At 49.5% G+C, this 22,238-nt stretch overlaps 1 protein-coding gene across 2 annotated transcripts in view; it reads right to left on the reverse strand.

Moving 5' to 3' along the window:
- Positions 1–657: 657 nt before the first annotated feature.
- LOC125156563 (complement C3-like) overlaps positions 658–22,238 on the reverse strand; it is a 46,336-nt gene continuing 24,755 nt past the window's right edge. The window contains exons 20-41 of one of the 2 annotated variants that reach the window (XM_047842725.1): positions 18,618–18,760; positions 18,300–18,512; positions 16,144–16,210; positions 15,947–16,033; positions 15,006–15,209; positions 14,520–14,595; positions 14,076–14,235; positions 13,069–13,167; positions 10,213–10,369; positions 8,143–8,315; positions 6,744–6,902; positions 6,541–6,600; positions 6,334–6,424; positions 6,165–6,216; positions 4,771–4,858; positions 4,613–4,690; positions 2,294–2,399; positions 2,018–2,101; positions 1,804–1,887; positions 1,164–1,247; positions 937–1,072; positions 658–840 (exon numbers count right to left, since the gene is read on the reverse strand). In XM_047842725.1, the coding sequence (XP_047698681.1) occupies positions 699–840; positions 937–1,072; positions 1,164–1,247; positions 1,804–1,887; positions 2,018–2,101; positions 2,294–2,399; positions 4,613–4,690; positions 4,771–4,858; positions 6,165–6,216; positions 6,334–6,424; positions 6,541–6,600; positions 6,744–6,902; positions 8,143–8,315; positions 10,213–10,369; positions 13,069–13,167; positions 14,076–14,235; positions 14,520–14,595; positions 15,006–15,209; positions 15,947–16,033; positions 16,144–16,210; positions 18,300–18,512; positions 18,618–18,760 (2,543 nt within the window). In that variant the 3' untranslated portion in view covers positions 658–698. Of the gene's footprint in view, positions 841–936; positions 1,073–1,163; positions 1,248–1,803; positions 1,888–2,017; positions 2,102–2,293; positions 2,400–4,612; positions 4,691–4,770; positions 4,859–6,164; positions 6,217–6,333; positions 6,425–6,540; positions 6,601–6,683; positions 6,903–8,142; positions 8,316–10,212; positions 10,370–13,068; positions 13,168–14,075; positions 14,236–14,519; positions 14,596–15,005; positions 15,210–15,946; positions 16,034–16,143; positions 16,211–18,299; positions 18,513–18,617; positions 18,761–22,238 lie in introns of both variants that reach the window. The other variant, XM_047842718.1, reaches the window with a different exon arrangement.

Raw genomic sequence — 22,238 nt, forward strand, 5'->3', positions numbered from 1 at the left:
AGGTGGGGAGGCAGGTGAGGAGACAGGATCCAGGTGGGGATGAAGGTGAGGAGGTGGAGGACGAGGTGGGAAGAAGGTAAGGAGGGGGAAGATCCAGGTGGGAGGACGGTGAGGAGGCAGAGGATCCAGGTGGAAGGAAGGTGAGGAGGCAGAGGGTCCAGGTGGGAGGAAGGTGAGGAGGCAGAGAATCCAGGTGGGAGGAAAGTGAGGAAGGGAAGGATCCAGGCGGGGATGAAGATGAGGAGGGGGAGGATCCAGGTGGGGATGAAGGTGAGGAGGCAGAGGACTGTGGAGCCCTTATGTGTAATGATGCTGATGAGGGCTGGGGTAAAGCAGGTGAGGATACTGGTACCCACACAGTGGATGAGAGAAGGATGTAGGTGAAGATACTGGTGAGGACCCTGAAAAAGAGGCAGAGGACACACAGGTCATGACGCAGGTGGAAAGAAAGCAAGTAGGTGAGCAGTTGGCGCAAACGCAGGCTCACTTCAGACTACGTGCAGGTGCAGTGCAGGTGCATGTGGGCACGGGCTCCCCGGGGGAGGAAGCAAACGTGCAGGTGATCCACAGGGAGGAAGGAGTTGCAGGGGAGGAAGCAGGGGATCACAGCTGCCTCTTCCTCCCTCTCCGAGACCTTCCGACTTTGGGAGACACATGAACTCTCAGTGAAGCTTTATTGTGGGGACTGTGGGCAGGGGTCAGTTGGGACAGCCAAAGACAACCATGTTCTCAGCGAAGTTGGCCAGGTCTTGACACAGCTTCTCATTCTCCTCATCCTGGCATTCATCAGACTCTGGCCACAGCTCCACCCAGGTGTCCTTCCTGATGATGTAGCTGATGCTGGGGGGAGGATGGCAGGTCAGGATCAGGGCAGGGAAAGCATGGGAAGGGGCGACCCACTGTGGGGGGTGGGGCATGCACAGGGCTGACACTCACTTGGGTTTCTCTCCCCACAGGTCGGCGGACATGCCCCACATGAGGTAGTGTTTCCCCTCCTGCAGCTTCAGGGCTTCTCTGCACTTGATGTGGCTGATGAACCTGCGCTCCTGTCCAACCTGCACCTTATCAGAGCCTGGAAGGGACGGACAGGGACGCTGAGTCGGGGAGGGCAGGGAACCAGCAAGAAGGAAGTGGAAAGACAGAACACAGACTCCAGGGCTGACCTGATTTGATGATCTGCTCAACGACCATTACGTAATCATCAAAGTCTTCTGACAGCTCCTTCTTGAGAAGCCTGGTCTTGTACACTGATGGGGGAGGAGGGGAAGGACGGTGGGGTCACGGGCAAGGGGGGCTGCGGGGACCCTCAGCTGCAGGCACACCTGGGCATATGGCATCCCCAAGCAGACACGTGCAGGGTCACAGCCACACGTGCAACAGTCCCTGCCCCCCAGTAACACACCTGCCACATGTCTTCCCACAACCACCACATCACACAGCCACACACGGCCATGTGCACAATTACACTCACCACAGTGGAGTCCTATGCATAACACCCATCCACTATCCCCCACAAGCACTGTCTCTCATCTCCATGGCTTGGCACGACTACAATGTCACACACACAACGGGCAGATGACCATATCCACTCTCACACTGGCTGCACACCCGGCCGACTCATTAGCGTGGCTCCCCGTGCACTCATGGCCCCTCATAACACATTTACACCCACACACACATCGGCTGCAACCACAGGCTGACGTATAGCCATATGCAGCCAGGGGCACTCACAGCCGGTCACACACACAGCCATGGCCACACAGTGTCGCTCACCCAGGCACCCACGTGCACGTGCCCACTCACCGTAGTCTACTCCTGGTTCACAGGCCTTGTCCAGACGGTCGTCCAGGGTGATCTTTTCATCCGCCGGGTGCATGAAGCAGTTCTCTGTGTGGTGGATGAGTGGGGGACATGGTTACATCACACGTGTTGTCCAGGGCCCCCCGCCCCTGGGTCCGTGTGGGTGTCCACTGGGTGTGGGGCCAACACTTCCTGGCAATTTTGTGTCCACCCTCACCACATCGGCACACGTCTGTGTGACAGTGCTTGCTCTGCAATCCATCTTTTTTGTCTGGGTGGTAGAACCGGATGCAATTCTCATCTGTGGGCAGAGTGGCAGGGAGGTGTCAGAGGGCCTCCAGCCCAGAGACCCAGGGGCTGGGATTCCCAACTCCAGTCCCTCAGACCTGGAGAGGCCAGGTCCCCAACCCTGGGACCGTCAGGCCCCTGCCTTGCACGGATCCCTTGGACCCTCAGGCTCCCCAGGCCCCCAGGCCGTAGGTGGGCTGCTCACCCAGGTTGTAATAGGAGTACACCTTGACCGACCCGGGCTGGATAAGCCCCACGTTGAAGTACTGGTGCACTTTGAAGGTCAGACAGTCCTCCTGGTCATGTGAGATCTGGAGGGAAGGAGGAGGCTGGTCAGTGGGGTGACAGGTCGTGTGAGATCTGGGTGGGGAGGAGGAGGCTGGTCAGTGGGGCGACAGGTCGTGTGAGATCTGGGGGGAAGGAGGAGGCTGGTCAGTGGGGCCACACGGAACGGAGCCCAGCATAGGGTCCTGGGGGTTGAGACAGTGGTGGAGAAAGTGGGGGAGCAGGAGTCTCCACCAAAAAACTGATGAGCACTTCAACACAGCCATTTCCACTTCTCCAAGGCTTGAAGCTACATTATCCCTGCCAGCTTCCTTTCCTAGTTCAGTGTGGCCATGTGATTGAGTTCTGGCCACCAGACTGCTGTCTCTGCCCATGAAAACATCCACGGTTAATGGTACTGAATGTGATATTTAAAAGTAGTTGTTGGGGCGTCTGGGTGGCGCAGTCAGTTAAGCGTCCGACTTCAGCCAGGTCACGATCTCGCGGTCCGTGGGTTCGAGCCCCACGTCGGGCTCCGGGCTGACAGCTCGGAGCCTGGAACCTGCTTCCGATTCTGTGTCTCCCTCTCTCTCTGCCCCTCCCCCGTTCATGCTCTGTCTCTCTCTGTCTCAAAAATAAATAAAGGTTAAAAAAATATTTAACTCAAAGCGTCTGGGTGGTGCAGTCGGTTAAGCGTCCGACTTCAGCCAGGTCACGATCTCGCGGTCCGTGGGTTCGAGCCCTGCGTCGGGCTCTGGGCTGATGGCTCAGAGCCTGGAGCCTGTTTCCGATTCTGTGTCTCCCTCTCTCTCTGCCCCTCCCCCATTCATGCTCTGTCTCTCTCTGTCCCAAAAATAAATAAAAAACGTTGAAAAAAATAAATAAATAAATAAAAGTTGTTATGGGATGGCACCAGGAGGGCATAGTCGGTTAAATATCCGACTCTTTATCTCAGGTCAGGTCATGATCTCATGGGTTTGTGACTTTGAGCCCCACATTGGGCTCTGCTCTGACAGCACAGAGCCTTCTTGGGATTCTGTCTTTACTTCTCTCTGCCCCTCCCCTGCTTGTGTTCTCTGTCTCTCTCAAAATAAATAAACATTAGAAAACTGAAAAGAAAAACTTATTGAGAGGGTAGATCTTAAAAGTTCTCATCACACACACACACAAACACACATGCGCATGCATTAAAACTATGTGAAGTAATACATGTGTTAAGTAAACTTATGGTGGTGATCATTTCCCAATATACACATACATCAAATCATTATGTTATGCACCTTAAACTTACACAATTTTATATGTCAATGATACCCCATTCAAGCTGAAAAAATAAAGACAAAGAAAGGGAGAGAGAGAGAAACAGAAATAGATATGCATAGACAGGTGTACTTGGAGGAACAGGCTAGCACTTAATGAAGTTGGGTAGAGAGTATATGGAACTGTGTTTTACTGCTCTGCAATTTCCCTGTAAGGTTGGAATCCTATAAAAATTTAAGTGCACTAAAACTCCAGTACAAGAAAACGTCGACCACTAGCTCATGCACAATCCTCTTTTCTTCCAGGGAGGAGGGGTCCAGCAGAGGACTGTAAGATCCTAGGGATTGCAGAGCCCCAAGAAGGAATGTGAGCAGATCCCTGACTTAATGTGTGGAGCAGAAAACCCTTCCCTTAGCCTCACAACTGGACTTTACCTGAGTGGGAGGCACAAGACTCTTGTGTTCGGACCCTCATATTCTTGAGAGGCTTATTACAGCAGCTAGTGTTACTTATGCTGACTAGTATGGGGTGAGGGGACTTTGGGAATTTTGGAAGTTAGCAGGGGGCATGTGAAGATAGGGAAACGGGAAGATGTAAGTAGGGGAGAGGAGGAAGCTCAAGTCAATGTTAGAGAGGAAGGCAGTGGCAGAAAGTCCGATGGAGAGCAAACACGGAGAGAGAAAACCCAGGGGGTGCGGAGCAAGGGGAATGCTTTTTAGCACTGAGCACTTTATTTTTTAAACCCAAGTGGCTCCTTTCAAAAGTTGTTTAGGACTACGATGAGAAGTTGGAGGAAGCAAGTATAAAATGAGGTTGAAATGAGACTGGTCAGAAGGTAAGCTGCTTAGAAAAGATGAGATGACCTGGGTTGTCCACCTTCTTTTTATGCCCCTTCCCTCCATCACCCAGCAGCACAGACCCCTCACTTCCTATACTGAGCCTGGTGTGGCCCAGAAGGAGGCCTGCCTGGTAGACGTCAGATCCTCATTGGAAGCCTTACCTTGTCCAGGTAGATGGTGAGGGTGTTCTTATTGTTCATGTCACACAAAGAGAGGTATCTTCCAATGACGTTGCTCAACTGGGGAAAGGTAATATTTGTGAAATCGTCCTCAAACCCCTGCCCACTGATGCCAGCCCCGAAGCCCAAGCCCTTCACACCTGGTGGAGATCACCAGTGTCAGGAGAAAAGCCAGTCATCATGGATATATCCAGGATCGACATGGTAGCATCCTGGTCTCCCAGGTACCTGAATAGGGCAGGGAGAGGGCACTTGGGTCCCAGGGTAGGGTCAGCCCTGGGGCACAGTGTCTGCACAAGGGGGTCTGGTCAGAGACTGGGGTTACTGGTTCCCACACAGCAGCACAGAAGGATATTAGATTGTGGGAAACACTCCCCAAATGGAATAAAGGAAAGGCAGTGTCATGGTCAAGGTGACTAAAATCTCAGGCTCTGGAGCCCCTTTGCACGGGTTCAAATCCCAGCTCCATATGACATTTGATGAGTCACTTGACCTCTCCATGCCTCAATTCGTCCAGAAAATGCAGACGAGAAAATGTTACCATGGTCTAGCCCAATAACGCCAGGCCCCCAGCACCAGGGTACATTAGTCGTAATTGCATAAAGTACAAGTACAAATCTTGTCTCTGGATCTCGAGTCCACCAATCATTGTGCAAATCACAGACACGCATCACGGTCAGTGACCAATCACGTCATTCCTTTCAAAGTCTGTCTGTGATGGGTCACTGAGCAGTTCATGCCCAGACAGCAAGGCCTGTGGTTGTGGTACTTCCTTATCTCCCAGGGATAAACCGCATGACGTTTCACAAAACTGGTCAACTGGCAGAGGGATCTGCCAGCCAAGATGAAAGGCAGCAGAGAAATGAAGACACTGGAGGGAAAATTTGAAAGCACAGAAACAGAGTTAGAGAAGGAACAGCAGACTGTGCGAATGTCACCCTTGCTGCCATTGGAGGGACCGACCGGCTGTCTTGTGACATCGGCCGCTCAAAAGATAGGATGTTGGAAGCTGACCTAACTTAGCAGGGAGCGTGACAGCTCACTATGTCATAGGAAAGATGCCTGCTCAATCCCTACCCCAAGTGACACCACAGAAGGAAGACCCACAGCACTTTTGGTAAGTGTTTTACAAAGGAGAACAAGAATTGCTTGTTATCTCCGTGTTCTAATGTTGTAGTTTACAGCATGCTAAACAAATTCTCATGTTACTGTAATTTCCATTTCTCTGTACCTTCCTAACTGGCAGTTTGAGAGTTCTGAAGCTGTGATAAAACGCTTTAAAGGTCATGCAACAATGGCAACTTCCCCCACTGATTTGTTGACAGTGCTTGAATAATTTCAGGTTATGGGGCCATCGCTCGTGTTGGACTGCCAATGCAAAGTGAGGACTGCCTGGGGTACCCACCTCCTGGCAGGTACTTCAGACAATACCAGATGCACAATATGCTCTTAGAAAGGATTAGGTCATGGAAAGGAGAAGTCTTGCTATAGACAGAGGAATGGCCAAGATGACCCCCAGTGACCCATCACTTACCTGGTACAGATGTCAAGGATCATGGTGTCCAGGGATTCCTGAGGCCTCTTGACTAGAAACACAGACAGAAAAATGGGAGGGAGGTTTCCCTGGGTCCCAACTCAGGAAGGAGGCAGACATTAGAATGAGGGCGGGGGAAGGGTAACAGGTAGGGTCTTAACTCTTTTACCATCTTCAGGAGCTCGTCGTATATCAACCCTGAGGTCAAACTTCTTGCAGGTGTGGTTGCTTTTGAGCTTGGCATGGTACGTTGTCACCACCTGGTGAGATCACAGGGCAATGCAGTGTCAGCCCACTTGAGTTGAGAAGGGGGTCCCTTGGGGCCAGAGGGGCTGAGAGAAGGCGGGCCAAGCTGGTGTGTGTTCCTGTTCCTTACCGACAAGGTGCCTTGTCCTTTCCCTTTAGCTGTTACTACGAAATCCTCATTTTTCTTGGTCTGCAGGGAGAAAGGAGAGAGGAGAGAGGGTGTTGGTACCAAGCCTTCCCCTGGTTGCTACAGTCATATGCTCTATTTCTTGCCTGTGGCAAATACTGGTTGTTGTGGAGGAGGACGGCAAGCGTTTGGCTAGGCAGTTGTACCTCTGCTGACCGCTGGAGGCTAGCAGATTCCCACAAGATTCTGTACTTGATGACAGAGCTGTGGCTGGGCAGTTGGATGGACACATCCAGATTCAGATCCTTGTGGTCAGGGACATCCTTCTGGAATTGGGCCAAGGCTTGGAACACCATGTAGGTGGCCTAGAACCCATGAGAAAGAAAGAGGGTGAGCCAGGAGACTGAGAAAGTGGTTAGAACCCACTGGGGAAGAAAGAGACTCAGATCAGAGGGAGGGGGCTACTGGGACTATAGCTTAGGACCCCTGCCCCAGAGAAGGTGAGGATAAGATTAGGGGTTGTTAGACACTGAGGACATGTTCTTGATTCTCCAAGGGACAGGGGTTTAGACAAGAGCCTGGAAACACTGAGAACAAGTCTAGAATCCACCATAAATTGCAGGCATAAGACTGAAGTTGAAACTGAGAGTGTGTCCAGGCCCATCCAGAGGAGAGTCTAACACAAGGGTTTGGAGTCACTGAGAATGTATATAGAATCTGTTTGTGACAGAAGAATCAAGTTGGAGCCTGGGGACACTGAACATATGATCTAGAATCCAAAAGGGATACTGAGAATGTGACTGATAGCCTTCCAGAAAGAAAGAGGTTCAAACTGGAGCTGGAAGCCCATGTCCTAGAACCCACCTTCCAAATGGAGAGATTGGATGATGTGCTAGAATAGCCAAGAACATGGGCTAGAATCCAGAATAAGACGAATTAACACTGGGAGCTAGGTACAACTGAGATCCTTGTCTAGAAGCCACAGGAAGATATGGGCTAACCCTAGGAGCCTGTTGGAACTGAGAACCTGGTCTAGAACCCACAGGAAGATATGGGCTAACACTGGAACATCCTGGATCTGACAACATGATCTTGAACACATAGGAAGATATGAGCTAACACTTGGAGCCAGTTGGAACTGAGAACTTGGTCTAGAACCCATGAGCTAATACTGGGAGACTGGTAGACTGGAGAAGCTGGTCTACAACCCACAGGAAGATGTGCACTAACACTGAGAGCCTGGTAGGACTGAGAAACTGGTCTAGAACACACAGGAAGATATGGGCTAACACTTGGAGCCTTGTCGAACTGAGAACATAGTCTAGAACACACAGGAAGTTAGGAGGTAACACTGGGAGCCTGGTGAAACTGAGAACATGGTCAGGATATGAGGAGCCTCAGATCACAGCTTGGACATTCAGAGTGTAGTCTAGAATATGCCAGTGGGATCACAATGAAAAAAGCCTGATCTCTCAAATCCATTCCAGCCACTATGGTTTCGGGACAGAAGGACGGCCCCTCTTGGTCTTAACATCTTCTCTGAGAGGCCATTGGAAATCAGAGGAAGTAGGCATTCAGGTGCATGGGGGATATGAGGTCACTTGCCTGGGTGGAGCCATATCTGTGGAGAATACCTCCGTATTCTCTCTGCTCTTTGAGCCAGTTTGCGACGGGAAGCACAGAGTCAAATTCTTTGAGCACCAGCAGGGCCAAGAGGGCATAGGATGTGGCCTCCATGCTGTAGAGCTTCTTGTCAGGCTCCTCCCACTGTGTCTTGTCTGCAGAGAAACCCCCCCAGTCCCCCATGCTCACTGCGCTGTCCAGTCTTGGGATGGCTCAAAGAAAACTCAGAAAAAGACTCACAATAGACTCCTTGGTGTTCAGGTGTCCTGACTGACATCCAAGGCCCTCAATCTGCTGGCTCCTGCCTCACTCTCTTCTTTCATTAACCTTCACTCTTCCATTTCAATTCTCAACTGCAGCCCCACTGATCTACAGGAGATTCCCTAAACTTTCCATGGTCATTCTTACTTCCTGGGCCTTTTCACATTCTGTACCCTCTATGTATTCCCGGTTAATCCCATCCTGCACAATTCAGCTTCAATGGCACCCCAAGAGTTTGTGAGGCCCTCCCTCTGTCTCTTAAAACATCATGTGCTGTCCTGTCCTAACACTGTGATGCTCTATAGCAATCTATTTACTCATTTGTTTCCTCAACTGGAGTGTGAACCATGTTGGCAGGGGCTGTGCTGTATTCACTGCGATGTCCCAAGTGCCCACGAAAGCACTTGTGGCAGAGATCGTCATTAAAAAGCATTCCCTCGGGGCGCCTGGGTGGCGCAGTTGGTTAAGCGTCCGACTTCAGCCAGGTCACGATCTCGCGGTCCGTGAGTTCGAGCCCCGCGTCGGGCTCTGGGCTGATGGCTCAGAGCCTGGAGCCTGTTTCCAATTCTGTGTCTCCCTCTCTCTCTGCCCCTCCCCCGTTCATGCTCTGTCTCTCTCTGTCCCAAAAATAAATAAAAAACGTTGAAAAAAAAAATAAAAAATAAAAAGCATTCCCTCCTCAGGGACACCTGGGTGGCTCAGTCGGTGGAGCTTCCAACTTTGGTTCAGGTCATGATCTCAAGGTTCATGAGTTTGAGCGCCTCATCAGGCTGTCTGCTGTCAGCACAGAGCCAGCTTTGCACTCTCTGTCTCCTTCTCTCTCTGCCCCTCCCATGCTTGCACTCTCTTGTTCAAAAATAAATGAACATTAAAAAAAAACCTGTTCCCTCATTTCCTGGGCAGAGAGTTGGACTACATCTCCCAAAAGTCTTTGTAGGCAGGTATGGACACACGACCGAGCTCTGTATGATGGAATGGACACTGGCAATGTTAGGGGCCCCTTCCATGCCTGGTCTACCTCCCTTGAATGATCCACCTGACCGTTTCCCCTTCTGCTTAGATGGAGTGGATCCCAAGCACCCCGTGGTGGCAAAGTCATGAAAAGATAGAGGCCCAGATCTCCACATGACTGTCTGGAAGAGAGCTGTCCACCAACAACAAGCTTCCATTGTGCTAAACCACCTCAGTATATGTACTGACATATGTTACATCAGTGAGTGCAAACCTGATGCAGTATATTACCTGAGCCAATGATTAAGTGCTCACTGTGTGCTGGGCACTGTGCTAAATTCCCTATGGCATTATCTTATCTAATCCTAATTACCCTTGAGATAATGACGACAACAACATCGGAATAGAGCTCTCACTGTATGCTAGACCTTCTACCTACATTACTCCTTCAATCTTGTCAACCGCCTATGATGTAAGTATCTTCTTCAGATGAGGTCCAGGGAGGGTCAGTGACTTTTACAAAGTCACACAGTGAGAATGTGGCAGAGGGGGATTTGAATTTGCGTCTGTCTGACGTCGGAGCCCACGTCCTTGTTCCTGTGTCAGAGCAAGTGCTCAAAACATAGCTGTTGACTGAATGATGCCACGTTCTTGTGTAGCTTACAGTGAGGATTCTGACACCTCAGACCCATTCAGCCAGCAGGGCTTAGCACCATCCGCTCCAGCTCAACCTGAAGCTGCCCATTGTAGGATAGCTTAGAGCCACACATGCCAGCTCAAGATGACCACCCCCAAACCATGGCCACGCATTCCTCTGTTCTTCACCAGGCTGCCACTCACCTTTGGCTGTGCTCAGAAATTTTTTGAGGAGGTCTTTCTCCAGTCTTCCCAATTGGGCCAAGGCATAGCCTGCAATGGCCACAGAATACGGTCTCCGCAGGCTCCTGTAGTGGGCTTCAAGATAATCTCCTGCTTTATCCATGCTGCGCTCCAGGCTCTATAAGAAACAGGATTGGTTTCTCTGGTAAGGTGGATATTGCTGCCACAAAGAGCTGGTAAGGATCACACAAATGTCAATTTCTGGGTGCGAAGATGGTTTCTGTCCCTGGTACATATTTGTTTAGGATGTTTTTTTTCCTTTTTTTTGGGGGGGGGCAGGTTTCCAGACATTTTAGTATGCATGAACTGCCTTGTTTCTGAGTAACTCTGATGTGCCTGGGACAGTTTATATATCCAGTGGTGTTTTGGTAACAGTTAAGCACCAGCTCTCCGGAGAGTGTATGGGGGTCAGGGGTCTGTTTTATCGCCTGCCAATTACTGTGGTGTAAATGCTCCCACTGTGGGCAATTTCAAGCTACCAACGTAATGGCCCTGAACATAAAGGGGAGAATATGTGTGCAGATAGACACTCATGACCTAGTATGACCCAGCTTCAGCACCCCACTGGGAAACCTCTTCTCTAATCATCAGCTTCACAGCTAACACTTACTATATGGCAGTCACACAGGCAATCGCTGAACTTCAGGATCCTATGGGGTTGACATTATTTTCATCATCATCTCTACTGCACGAATGACAAGATTGAGACCCAGAGAGATGATCGAAGGAGGAAGACATGATGTGCAGTGTTCGCCAACTTTCTTGGCGTAAATATTACCGTGGCCAATTTCAAACTATGTGGAGTCAGTGAATGCAGAGTTGGGGGGAGGGGGGCAGTAGCACAGAAGTAGATAGCATTTCCACCTTATAGGTACATAACCTCGAGATGGATACATTTGTCATAGATAATGAGGGAAAGTAATAAAACAATCAGGAAGTGATGAGTTTTGAGTGTTTCTTACCTTTGCTTTTAATGCTTAGTGTTTAGTCTAAAGTCAGTTTACATAATTTGCTTGAAAAGAATGACTGTGTTTAACAACTAGCTTGTGAAAGTGCTGGAAGTTTAACGGTTGGCTTTCACAGACTGATCCCAGCACCCTTTTTTTTTTTTTTAATGTTTATTGGTATTTCAGAGAGAGAGAGAGGACAGCGGCAGATAGACAGAGACAGAATAGAAGCAGTCTCCAGGCTCCAAGCTGCAAGATGTCAGCGCAGAGCCCATACCAGGCTGGAACTCTCTAACAGGGAGATCATGACCTGAGCTGACATCAGAGGCTCAACCGACCAAGCCACCCAGGCACCCTAGTTCCAGCACACTCCTGATCTGCACCCCAGCAATCTGCTTCTATAGCCTATGCTATGCTCAGTTATACTGTTGTGGTAGTGCCCCTCCCTAAGGAAAAAAAAACAAAATCTCAGGCAACCTGGCTATAAGAGTACTTGTCATCCCTCATGACCCTGTAACATGAGATCGCTTGATCAGACTGCATGTTTGTGTGTTACCATATATGGGAGACAAAGGAGTAAAAGATATGTAAAACACTATGCCACCTGGAGTTAGGGGCTCAGTTCTTAGGGTATAAACCCAACTGAGCCTGCTGGCACGAATAAAGTTGCTTCCTGGAAAATAAGCCTCTATGTCACGACTCTCTCTGCAAGAATCCTGCTACAGTGTTGCCATTTTGTAGAAGAAAATGTTGGTGCCTTGCAGCAGAAACTAATCCTTTCCCAGCTGCCCAGCTTCCCTGCCCAGCTGCCTGTTCTCCAACTACTCTTGACTTTTGCAGAAACTTCGGTCTTTCATTCACTCGGCCACAGTGGAAGCAGCCATATTTGCTCAGTAAGACCTACTTCCTGGCCTGAGCTGATTGGCCCAGGTATGACCACCTGACCCCGGGTGGGCCAATCAGAATTTCCCCTATGGGTATCTGAAAGCTCTAGGTTTGGTCTGGCTATTTCCCCAAGGAAGGCAGCCAAGTTCTTCTGGGCAGGCTGGGTGGCAGCGAGAGAGGAATTATTGGGCCCAGAACGGCCTGGGTCCCTCTGAAGCCCTCAAGTCAACAGCCCTGTCCCCTCTAGCTTGAGTCCGATGAAGGGAGGGGCAGCTGCCTGAGGTAAAATCCTGGGCTCTCCACCTTGGCAAGTTAAGGTCAAACAAACCACTCTCAAACCCCAGGACAAAGCAGAGGGAGTAATTGCAGAGACTCTCGGGAGTCCATCTTTCTAAGCTTCTCTGCTTCAGAACCAAAACCAGAGGAAAAAGAGACAGCCATGAGCCAATACTTGTAATCATTTCCTTTTTGGGGTCATGGGCCCCTTGGAAAATTTCCTAAAAGATCTCCTGAACTAAGAGAGTAGCCTTGATGTGTTCTTGGGTCTGGGTTGTGCCTTTTCTTCAGGGAAGCAGCAAGGTATGCTGCACTGATCATGTAGCAGTGATGGGGAAAGCAGGCTGAGGGGGCTTTTGTTGAAATTGGCTGACACTCTCTGGACAGGGTAAAGCAGGCAGAAAGGACCCATTCTTTGATCTCTTTCTGTCTTAGTTTTCTCCTCTGTAACCTGGGGATAAGAAGAGTAGCCTACGTCTCGGACTCTTAGAAGGATTACAGGACTTAGCATGTGCAGCACTTAGATGAGCATCTTAGTTAAATGCTCAAAAAATGCTGGGAATTATTATGGTTTTATGGGCATTATGGCTGCTGTGGTAGCTGATATTGCACTGGGAGGACTGGGAATCACCTGAATGTAACACCTCACCCACCAAGGTGATGTGCCCTGGGTAGGGAGGTGAGAAGGAGAGGGTGGGTGGACACTTACGTTGAACTGATCATTGCAAATATATTTAGCCTCTTCCAATGCAATGAGAACAAAGGCTGTGAGGGACACATCTTTCTCCTTATTCTCCTGGTAGCCACCCTAGAATGGGAAGCAGGAAATAAGGATAGTATCACCACTATGTCCCCACATGCTGACCAAACCTCTTGTAGGGTCAGCAGGTCAAGGCAGGGGTGAGAATCTCTTCAGTGTCTCTCCCTAGGTGGGCCACACTCTTCAATATTCACTCATTCAGCAATTGTTGCTCATGCTGTGGAAAAGATGGTGGGTAAGAACCCAACACCAGTCCCACCCCCACAGTGCTCCCCATCTAGTAGGGGAGACAGACATGAACCAATTGGCTCACCAGTAGACATACCGTAACAAATTGGTGAGTGCAGTGCAGGAGACGTGGATGTGGCAGTGAGATTGGAAAGTGGGAGTGTGACTCAGTTGGGGAGATCAGGAAAGATTTCCCTGCGGGATGACCAGGGTTGGCATGCCAGACAGGGAGAACAGCATGTGAAAGGCCCTGTGGCTGGATACAGCAAGGCTCCTTTCAGTGCAGATGGCATGTGGATGGGGGTAGGGGGATGGTGTGAGATTGAAATCCTGAAAAGTCAGGCTAAGGCAGTGATTCTCCACCTTATGCATGCATCAGCATCATATGGTGGGGGGTGGGGAGCTTGTAGCAACTGATTCCTAGGCCCTCCTCCTGAAGTGTCTGATTCCTGAATCTCGAGTCCAGCTTTGAGAAAATACATTTCTAACTAGTTTGAAGGTGATGCTGATACTGCTGCCGTGGAGACCACATTTAGAGAACCACAGCTGTGAGTTCTATATTTTCTGAATGAAGGGGGAGGGACTTCTGTATTGCACTAGATTCTGAAGGCCTCTAGTCTTTCAGATGGAATAGTGACACTCTCAGCCAAAGGGCTAGCCTTTCTCCTCTCTATCCTGTGACTCCAGTCGTCCCTCCCCCCAGCCTGCCCTAAACCCTTGCCTCTTACAGTCATTTCTTGGTCAGTTACGGGCGAATCTTCCTGGAAGACCCCGTCGGGTTTCTGCCTCTGCAGGATCAGCCATCTGACAGCTCCGCAGATGACATCGGCCTGAATGACAATGAGATTGGCTGCCAGAGAGAAGACCTTGACCACGTAGGCTGTCAGCCTGTGGGCGGCACAAAGCGTCAGCCAATCGCCTCCGGGATCCAGAGACTGCCATTCCAGGAAACCAATGAGCAGAGAGGGGCGGGGCCTACAGTCTGGCCCAGCTTCCCCACCCAAGGCAGTCGCCAGCGTAGCCACAGGGGGCGCTTGATGTCCACAGGCCACGTGGCAGCTCAAGGTGGGCGGCTCATCGGTGTGGGCTGAGGGTCCATAGCATAGGGCCCCTCGAGACCTGGGTGGGCCCACCCAAGGCCGCCTTGCTCAGTGGGGTGCCAGACCACTCACCAGGTGCTGGCTTTCCGGTTCTGGAAGGCCGCAAAAGCCGAGTTGTCTTGTCTGAAAGCCAGCTGCTGGGAGTACCCTGCAGGGAAGCCAGAAGTGTCTCCAGAGGAGCAGGGGCTGAGTGGAGGGGCTCAGGGGACAAGGATTCTCTGAGGGGCGAGACAGGGGTTCAGGGAGGAATGAGGGGGCTCAGGGCTGAGCAGGGAAGTCTGCTAGAAGAGCGGAAGGGGCTTCTAAAAGGGGAAGGAGTTCTCAGAGGCGAGGGGTTCAGAGAGGCAAGGGGGCCTCAGGGAGAGAGGGAGTTCTAGAGGGCTCAGAGGGGCCCAGGGTCTCAGAGAGGGCAAAGGTCAAGGGAGGTCTTTGAAAAGAAGGGATCCTGAAAGGGGAGGAGCTTAGAGGAAGGGCGTGGCCTGGAAAGGGGCCTGGGTCTCAGGGAGGACCCTGCTCTGGAGGTGGCGGGAGCAGAGAGGGTCTTCCAGGCAGACCCACCCTTTTCGATGAGCTGCAAGGCTTCCTTTCGCTTTGTGGGTCCCAACTTGTCCCACTGCTCCGTTTTGTCCAGGTAATGGACGGCAATGACCGTGGGCGTCATGCTTTTCATGTTCTGCTCCCCAGAGCCCGAGGGGGTCACGATGAGGTGATTCAGTCGCTCCGCGTTGATGGCATCCTCAGTCAACTGAGCCACCGGGGTCCCTGCAACCGGGCGGGAGGACAGGGCTCAAGCAACTCACCCACCATGGGGTGGGGTGAGAAGGGTCAGGGCTCCAGGCAGCCAGTGCCAAAGAGGTCAGGGGCTGTTGGGGGCTGAGGGGACGTGATGGTAGGAGGTACGAGGCGGGGATAGGGGAGTGGGGAGGGTGTCTACATTTGTAGGGAAGGGAGTCTTATGCTTCACAGAAATCTGTTCCCTGAGCCTCTTGGTACAAGTGGCAAATTAATTCCAGAACAAGTGTCATCAATACTTAGATCATACTTCATGCTGTTGCCAGGCGCTGTTCTAGAGAAACATCATACAGTATCTCATTTAATCCTCTCAACAAGCCTTTGATATAGGTACTATTATTCACCCCATCACAGATGAGAAAACCAAGGGTCTCTCCCCAAAACCTTACAGCTTACAGATTACAAGGTGCTTTTCCAGGAACTTCTTTTCCCTTCTGGCTCCAGTTGTCCAACTCAGGCAATTAGTTCCAGAATTTCCTGCTCTTGAACTATACTGTTTCTCATTTAAGCTTCTCTATCAGCAAAGGCTATTTGCTGAACTAAATACTGCCTGGAGCCTTCTATAAAACAGATCAGGGAGGTGGCCTGCTGTTCTAGCTGTCGTGGAGGCAGGGGACGCACGGTAGTATACATGCCCAGAATTAGGAGAAATTAGGCCCCCTTCTCCAGAGCTGTGCCTTCCTGGGCTAGGGTCAGTGGCAGCTCACCTTGCAGGAGGATCCTGGTCTCTGAATCTGTGTCTGGTACCTGGTCACGGAGGTTTGTGGCGTGGATCTCTGCTCGCTGCACTCCGTCTGCCAGTGGAATGGGAGGGACCCGTGGCGTCACCCTCTCCCACAAGGCCCTGCCTCACCCCCTACCCCCGACCCCCCAGGTCTCAACCCTTCTGCTGTGGCTGACTCACTTCTGCCCCGGTTTTCTGGATCCAGTGTGTGAACGGCCACAATTTTTTTGACTTTGACTCCTTCAGGCTGAACAGTGTTGGGATGGGATGGGGGAGGGGGAAGTCAGGTGAATGAAAGAACAGACACAGCTGATCAGCAGGGCATGGGCACGATGGCATCACCCATCCTAGTTCTGTGACTGGGAGTCAGTTTACCCCACTGCCTCTCAAATGTCCTTAAAATAAAAGAATGTGCATAAAGTGCTGAGTACAATGCCTGGCACTTAGTAAGCGCTCAGTTAAACTAGGGGCTATCTTATTATCCATGTCCCAAGTGAAGCTCTCCTTCCATGCTGGACTGCTGCTGTTTGTGCCCTTCCATCGCACATTCTCCTTGAAGCTGGTACTAATGCACACATTTTCCTTTGGAGACCCAGTCTCCTCCATGGCATGCTGGTAAACATTTGATAGCCATCTCTCCAGGAGGAAAAGATCCTGATTTGTGGCACTGGCAGTTTCCATCCTGCGAACATCCCTGCCACGGTAGATTTCAAGCTACCGGCATCAGAGGGTGCAGAATTGGGAGTTGTGGACACACTGGCTCTGGGGAGCGCCGTGCAGGCTCCAGCGCCCTCTTGGGTTTCTTCCCATGTTGCCACACTGAGCCACACTGGGACCCCTGATAAAAGGGATAATTAAGATTGTGCTCCTGGGGGTGCCTGTGCGGCTTGGTGGAAAAGTTGGGACTCTTGATCTTGGGGCTGTAAGTTCAAGTCCCACATCGGGTGTGGGGATTACTTAAAAATAAAATCTTGGGTCGCCTGGGTGGCTTAGTTAAGCGTCTGATTTCAGCTCAGGTTATGATCTCACAGTTCATCAGTTTGAGCCTCATGTCAGGCTCTGTGATGACAGCTCAGAGCTTAGAGCCTGGAGCCTGCTTCAGATTCTCTGTCTCCTTCTCTCTTAGCCCCTTCCCTGCTTGCACTCTGTTGTCTGTTTCAAAATAAATAAATATTTTTTAAAATAGAAAAAAATAAGGGCGCTTGTGTGGGTCAGTCGGTTGAGCATCCGACTTTGGTTCAGGTCATGATCTTGCAGTTTGTGGGTTCAAGCCCCGCATCAGGTTCTGTGCTGACAGCTTGGAGCCTGGAGCCTGCTTCCGATTCTGTGTCCCTCTCTCTGCCCCTTCCCCACTCATGTTCTGTGTGTCTCTCTGTCTTTCAAAGATGAATAATCGTTAAAAAATAAATAAATAAATAAAATCTTTTTAAAAAATTCGAGTTTGGTTCTATTAAAGTCAGGAAGGAAATATTATGGTAAATTCTGGTTTGAGTATAAATAAGACATTTCACTGTAAAATAACACTGTGAGTTTTAAAGCATTTGCTATTCCGTGTTTCAATATTTTTTCAATTACTTTAAGTTTTGGGGGGAAATTAACCACCAAACAATTTCAACCATTAAAAAAAAGACACGTGGATGGGAGCCTTCATTTTTCCATTAGCTTCAGGCTCCAATTATGGTTTGACTTGGCACTGTCTCTATTTAAAATTTGATCTTTTGTTCATCACAGGTTTTTTGGCATTAATTTTGATTCCTTACAATATTGCGTTAAAAGATTGTTGCCCTCATGACCTCACGTTTTGCTTGAAAATGTTAATAAAGATGATAGGAGGCTTTTATTTTTTATTTTTTTAAAAAAATTTTCATGTTTATTTTTGAGAGAGAAAGAGACAGAGTGTGAGTGGGGGCAGGGGAGGGGCACAGAGGGAGGGAGACACAGAACCCAAAGCAGGCTCTGCGCTCCCCACTCAGTGCAGAGCCCAACACAGGGCTCAAACTCATGAGCTGTGAGACCATGACCTGAAGTCAGACGCTTAACTGACTGAGCCACCCAGGCACCCCAGTCACCCGCAGGCTTTATTTTTATTTATGACTTGATCTAGTATTATTTTTGAGAATGTTCATCACTAAGAAAGTGTAGAAATGTAACTGTTCCTCACTTACTCACCCTAATCCTGGCCTTGCTTCCAATCTTGCAGGACTCCCAAACATCCTAAGCTGGACACTGGACACTCTTGGTGTCTCAGAGTCAGTGTCTCCAACCTGGGTTGACAGCATGGGGAGTCAGGAGCCTCTCCCAAAGGACAAGGCACTGCAGATGCCCCAAGGACTCACCACGACCTTCAAGGGTTTCTTGACACCATCCATGAGGAAACGATTGTCAACAGCAGCCTTGACCTCCACCTCATGTAGACCGACCTTCAGAGGCACGAGGAGAAAGGGCACGGCTATTGAGGACTTGGCTGGGATTTCCAGAATCTGCTGATAGGGTTTCCTTGCGGTGGCCTGGCTGCAGAAGGCTGGGTTGTAGAGCAGGGTCACCCGCACCTGCCAGGGAGAGAGTATCAGTCAGGGGGGCAGGTGCCACGGCCACCTCCCCCAACCATCCAAGCTCTCCATCATACCTCTGCCCCCACCCCCCCGGGAACCCACCTTGAGCTCCCCAACATCCTGGTAATTGTAGAGCACGGCTCGGATCTCCACTTGCTCATTGCGCACGACAGAGTAGGGTAGCCGCAGGTCGATGAAGAAGTCTTGCATCACCGTGACCTCATAGGGGTCAGCCACGCAGATCCCTGCCCAGGAGTGGAGTGTCAAGGGAAGGAGGTGGACAGGCTCTCAGTGCTTACCCCTTACTGCAGGAGCTGTGTCAAGCTCAGCCTGTGTTTGTGCAAGCCCAGGGGCTAAACAATTGCACAGGTGACACATTACCGATAGTGGTGGCAGCTGGGAGTCACTGTCATGTACGGTTTCCATTTTCTTCTTGTAGTTTTACTCATAGGTAGGTGTGCAGGGGGAAGGGCTCAAGCACACCCAAAGGGTCCATACCTGGGCTCTCCAAAATGGTAGCCTGAGCTCTCTCTGGTCCCTGGGCACTTGGAATGTGGCTAGCTCAGAAAACTTTTTAACACATGTTTGGAACAATTTGCATATGCCAACCTACCTTTTCAGCTGTACATTTTGCAAATCCTACAATACAGATCAAAGTATTTCCAATGAAAGGCTAGGGGCGCCTTTCCACTGACTGGCTCAGTCAGTGGTGGGTGTGATTCTTGATCTGGGGCCATGAGTTCAAGCTCACGTGGGATGTGGAGATGACTTACAAATAAAATTAAAATCTTAAAAAAGAAAAATGGTAGCCCCCTCATTGAAACGTTCTGCAAGTATAAAATATATGATACATCAAAGGCTTAGATGATCAAGTAAATGTATCTTTCATAATTTTGAGGTATTAACAGGTTATTCTCAAATATGAACAGATGGTTATAACATTATTATGAGTCTGATGATGCTTTTTTCAACATATTTTTCAACATATTTTTTAACATATTTATCACATGTTGAAAGAATAATGTTTTGGAGACATCTGGTTAAAAAAATGTACAATAAAATTGATGTCACCTCCTCTTTTTATATGGGGCTACCAGAAGATTTAAAATGACACGCAGCTTGCACCGTATTTCTGGTGGACAGTGCTGATCTACAGGCAGTGAAAATGACTGCAAAAGCGATGGTTAATTTGTGATCCAACAGCTACTAGGTTATATTCAAGCACTGGGTTGATGCAAGCAAAGTGTGCAAAAGCTTTATCATATTGAAATGTTACACTAAAAAAATAAATAAAAGTAATGTTGCACCAAAGGTGTATTAAAATTTGGGGCGCCTGGGTGGCTCAGTCGGTTAAGTGTCCGACTTCAGCTCAGGTCACGATCTCGTGGTCCGTGAGTTCGAGCCCCGCGTCAGGCTCTGGGCTGATGGCTCAGAGCCTGGAGCCCGTTTCAGATTCTGTGTCTCCCTCTCTCTCTGCCCCTCCCCCGTTCATGCTCTGTCTCTCTCTGTCTCAAACATAAATAAACGTTAAAAAAAAATGTTACACTAAAAAAATAAATAAAAATAGTGTTGCGCCAAGAAGCGTATTAAAATTTGGAGCACCTGGTTGGCTCAGGTGGTTAAGCATCTGACTCCTGATTTCAGCTCAGGTCATGATCTCCAGGTTCCTGAGTCGGAGCCTGGCCTCAGGCTCTGAGGTGATGGTGTGGAGACTGCTTTGGATTCTCTTTCTCCCTCTCTCTCTGCGCCCCCCACTCTCTCCCAGTCTCTCAAAAATAAGTAAATATTTTTAAAATGCAGTTAAAAAAGAAATATATTATAATTTAATAATTTTTGTGTGTCTATTCTTCAGTGTTGAAAAAAATAGAGACTTGAACAAAATCCTTATTTGCTAACCTACAGTCATTATTCATCATTCTCGGGGGGTCTGTTATAGTCACGGGAGGTAGTTATCATTTCTTATCTACTATTCATTTTTACATTTTTTTAATGTTTATTTATTTTTGAGAGGTGGAGCTGGAACGGGGGAGGGGCAGAGAGAGGGGGACACAGAATCTGAAGCAGGCTCCAGGGTCTAAGCTGTCAGCACAGAGCCCGACGCAGGGCTCGAACCCATGGACCATGAGATCATGACCTGAGCCAAAGTCAGACACTTAACCAACTGAGCCACCCAGACGCCCACCGCTCCCTGTTTTCACATTTTATATATATATATATATATATATATATATATATATATATATATATATTTATATATGTTTATATATATATATTTATATATGTTTTTATATATATATAATGTTTATTTATTTTTGAGACAGAGAGAAACAGAGCATGAATGGGGGAAGGTCAGAGAGAGAGGGAGACACGGAATCTGAAGCGAATCCAGGGTCCGAGCTGTCAGCACAGAGCCCGACACGGGGCTCGAACTCACGAACCGTGAGATCATGACCTGAGCTGAAGTTGGATGCTCAACTGACTGAGCCATCCAGGCGCCCCTCTGTTTTCACATTCTTTTTTTTTTTTTAATTTTTTTTTAATGTTTATTTATTTTTGAGACAGAGACAGAGCATGAACGGGGGAGGGGCAGAGAGAGAGGGAGACACAGAATCGGAAGCAGGCTCCAGGCTCTGAGCCATCAGCCCAGAGCCCGATGCGGGGCTCGAACTCACGGACCGCGAGATCGTGACCTGAGCTGAAGTCCGAGGCTTAACTGACTGAGCCACCCAGGCGCCCCTGTTTTCACATTCTTAAAGCCAGATTTAATTTACTCTGGTGGGTGAAAAACCAGCTTTTGCACCACAAACAGGAGGCTACCTCCAGGGAAACAAAACGGTTTTGTTTTGTTAAATACTGGCCAGCTCACGTTGTGCCTGCAGAAAGCAGACCTGCTCTCTCCTTGCTAATCCAACTCAGTCAAGACCTACAGAGGAGATGAGGACATCCTTGCACCAGACTTCGCTTTTCCCTTGAACAAGCTGGAAGGAGGGAGAGAGAACAACACACAGAGTGACTTCTGACACACCATCCGTGTTATGTTTGAGGCAGAGAAACGCCTACTCTCCGTGACCCTGGAAGGACAGCTACATGTCACTGCATGTTGGTCCAAACCCATGGAAGGTACATCACTGAAAGGGAACCCTAGCTTTTGACTGCAGTTGATGATAATGTATCAGTGTTGTCCCAGAGATTTTGGCAAAGGTACCGCCTAATGCAAAAAAGGGTTACAGATGGGAATTGGGGGGAATTGAGGAGTGAGTGGTAACTCTCAGTTGTTTCTGTAAACCTAAATTGTTTAAGAAAACCCATAAATTAGGGGCCCCTGGGTGGCTCAGTCGGTTGGGGGTCCAACTTTGGCTCAGGTCATGATCTCACAGTTCCTGAGTTTGAGTCCTGCGTCAGGCTCTGTGCTGACAGCTTGGAGCCTGGAGCCTGCTTCAGATTCTGTGTCTCCCTCTCCCTGCCTCTCCCTGCTCATGCTCTGTCTCTGTCTCCCTCAAACATAAACATTAAAAAATTTTTTAAGAAAACCCATTAATTAAAAAAAAAAATCAACCAGGGCGCCTGGGTGGTTCAGTCGGTTAAGCATCCAACTTCAGCTCATGTCTGATCTTATGTTTTGTGAGTTCGAGCCCCACATCTGGCTCTGTGCTGACAGCTCAGAGCCTGGAGCCTGCTTCAGGTTCTGTGTTTCCCTCTCTCTGCCCCTCACCTGCTCGAGAT

This window comes from Prionailurus viverrinus, chromosome A2, assembly GCF_022837055.1.
Source record: "Prionailurus viverrinus isolate Anna chromosome A2, UM_Priviv_1.0, whole genome shotgun sequence".
Classification (NCBI taxonomy): Eukaryota; Metazoa; Chordata; class Mammalia; order Carnivora; family Felidae; genus Prionailurus; species Prionailurus viverrinus.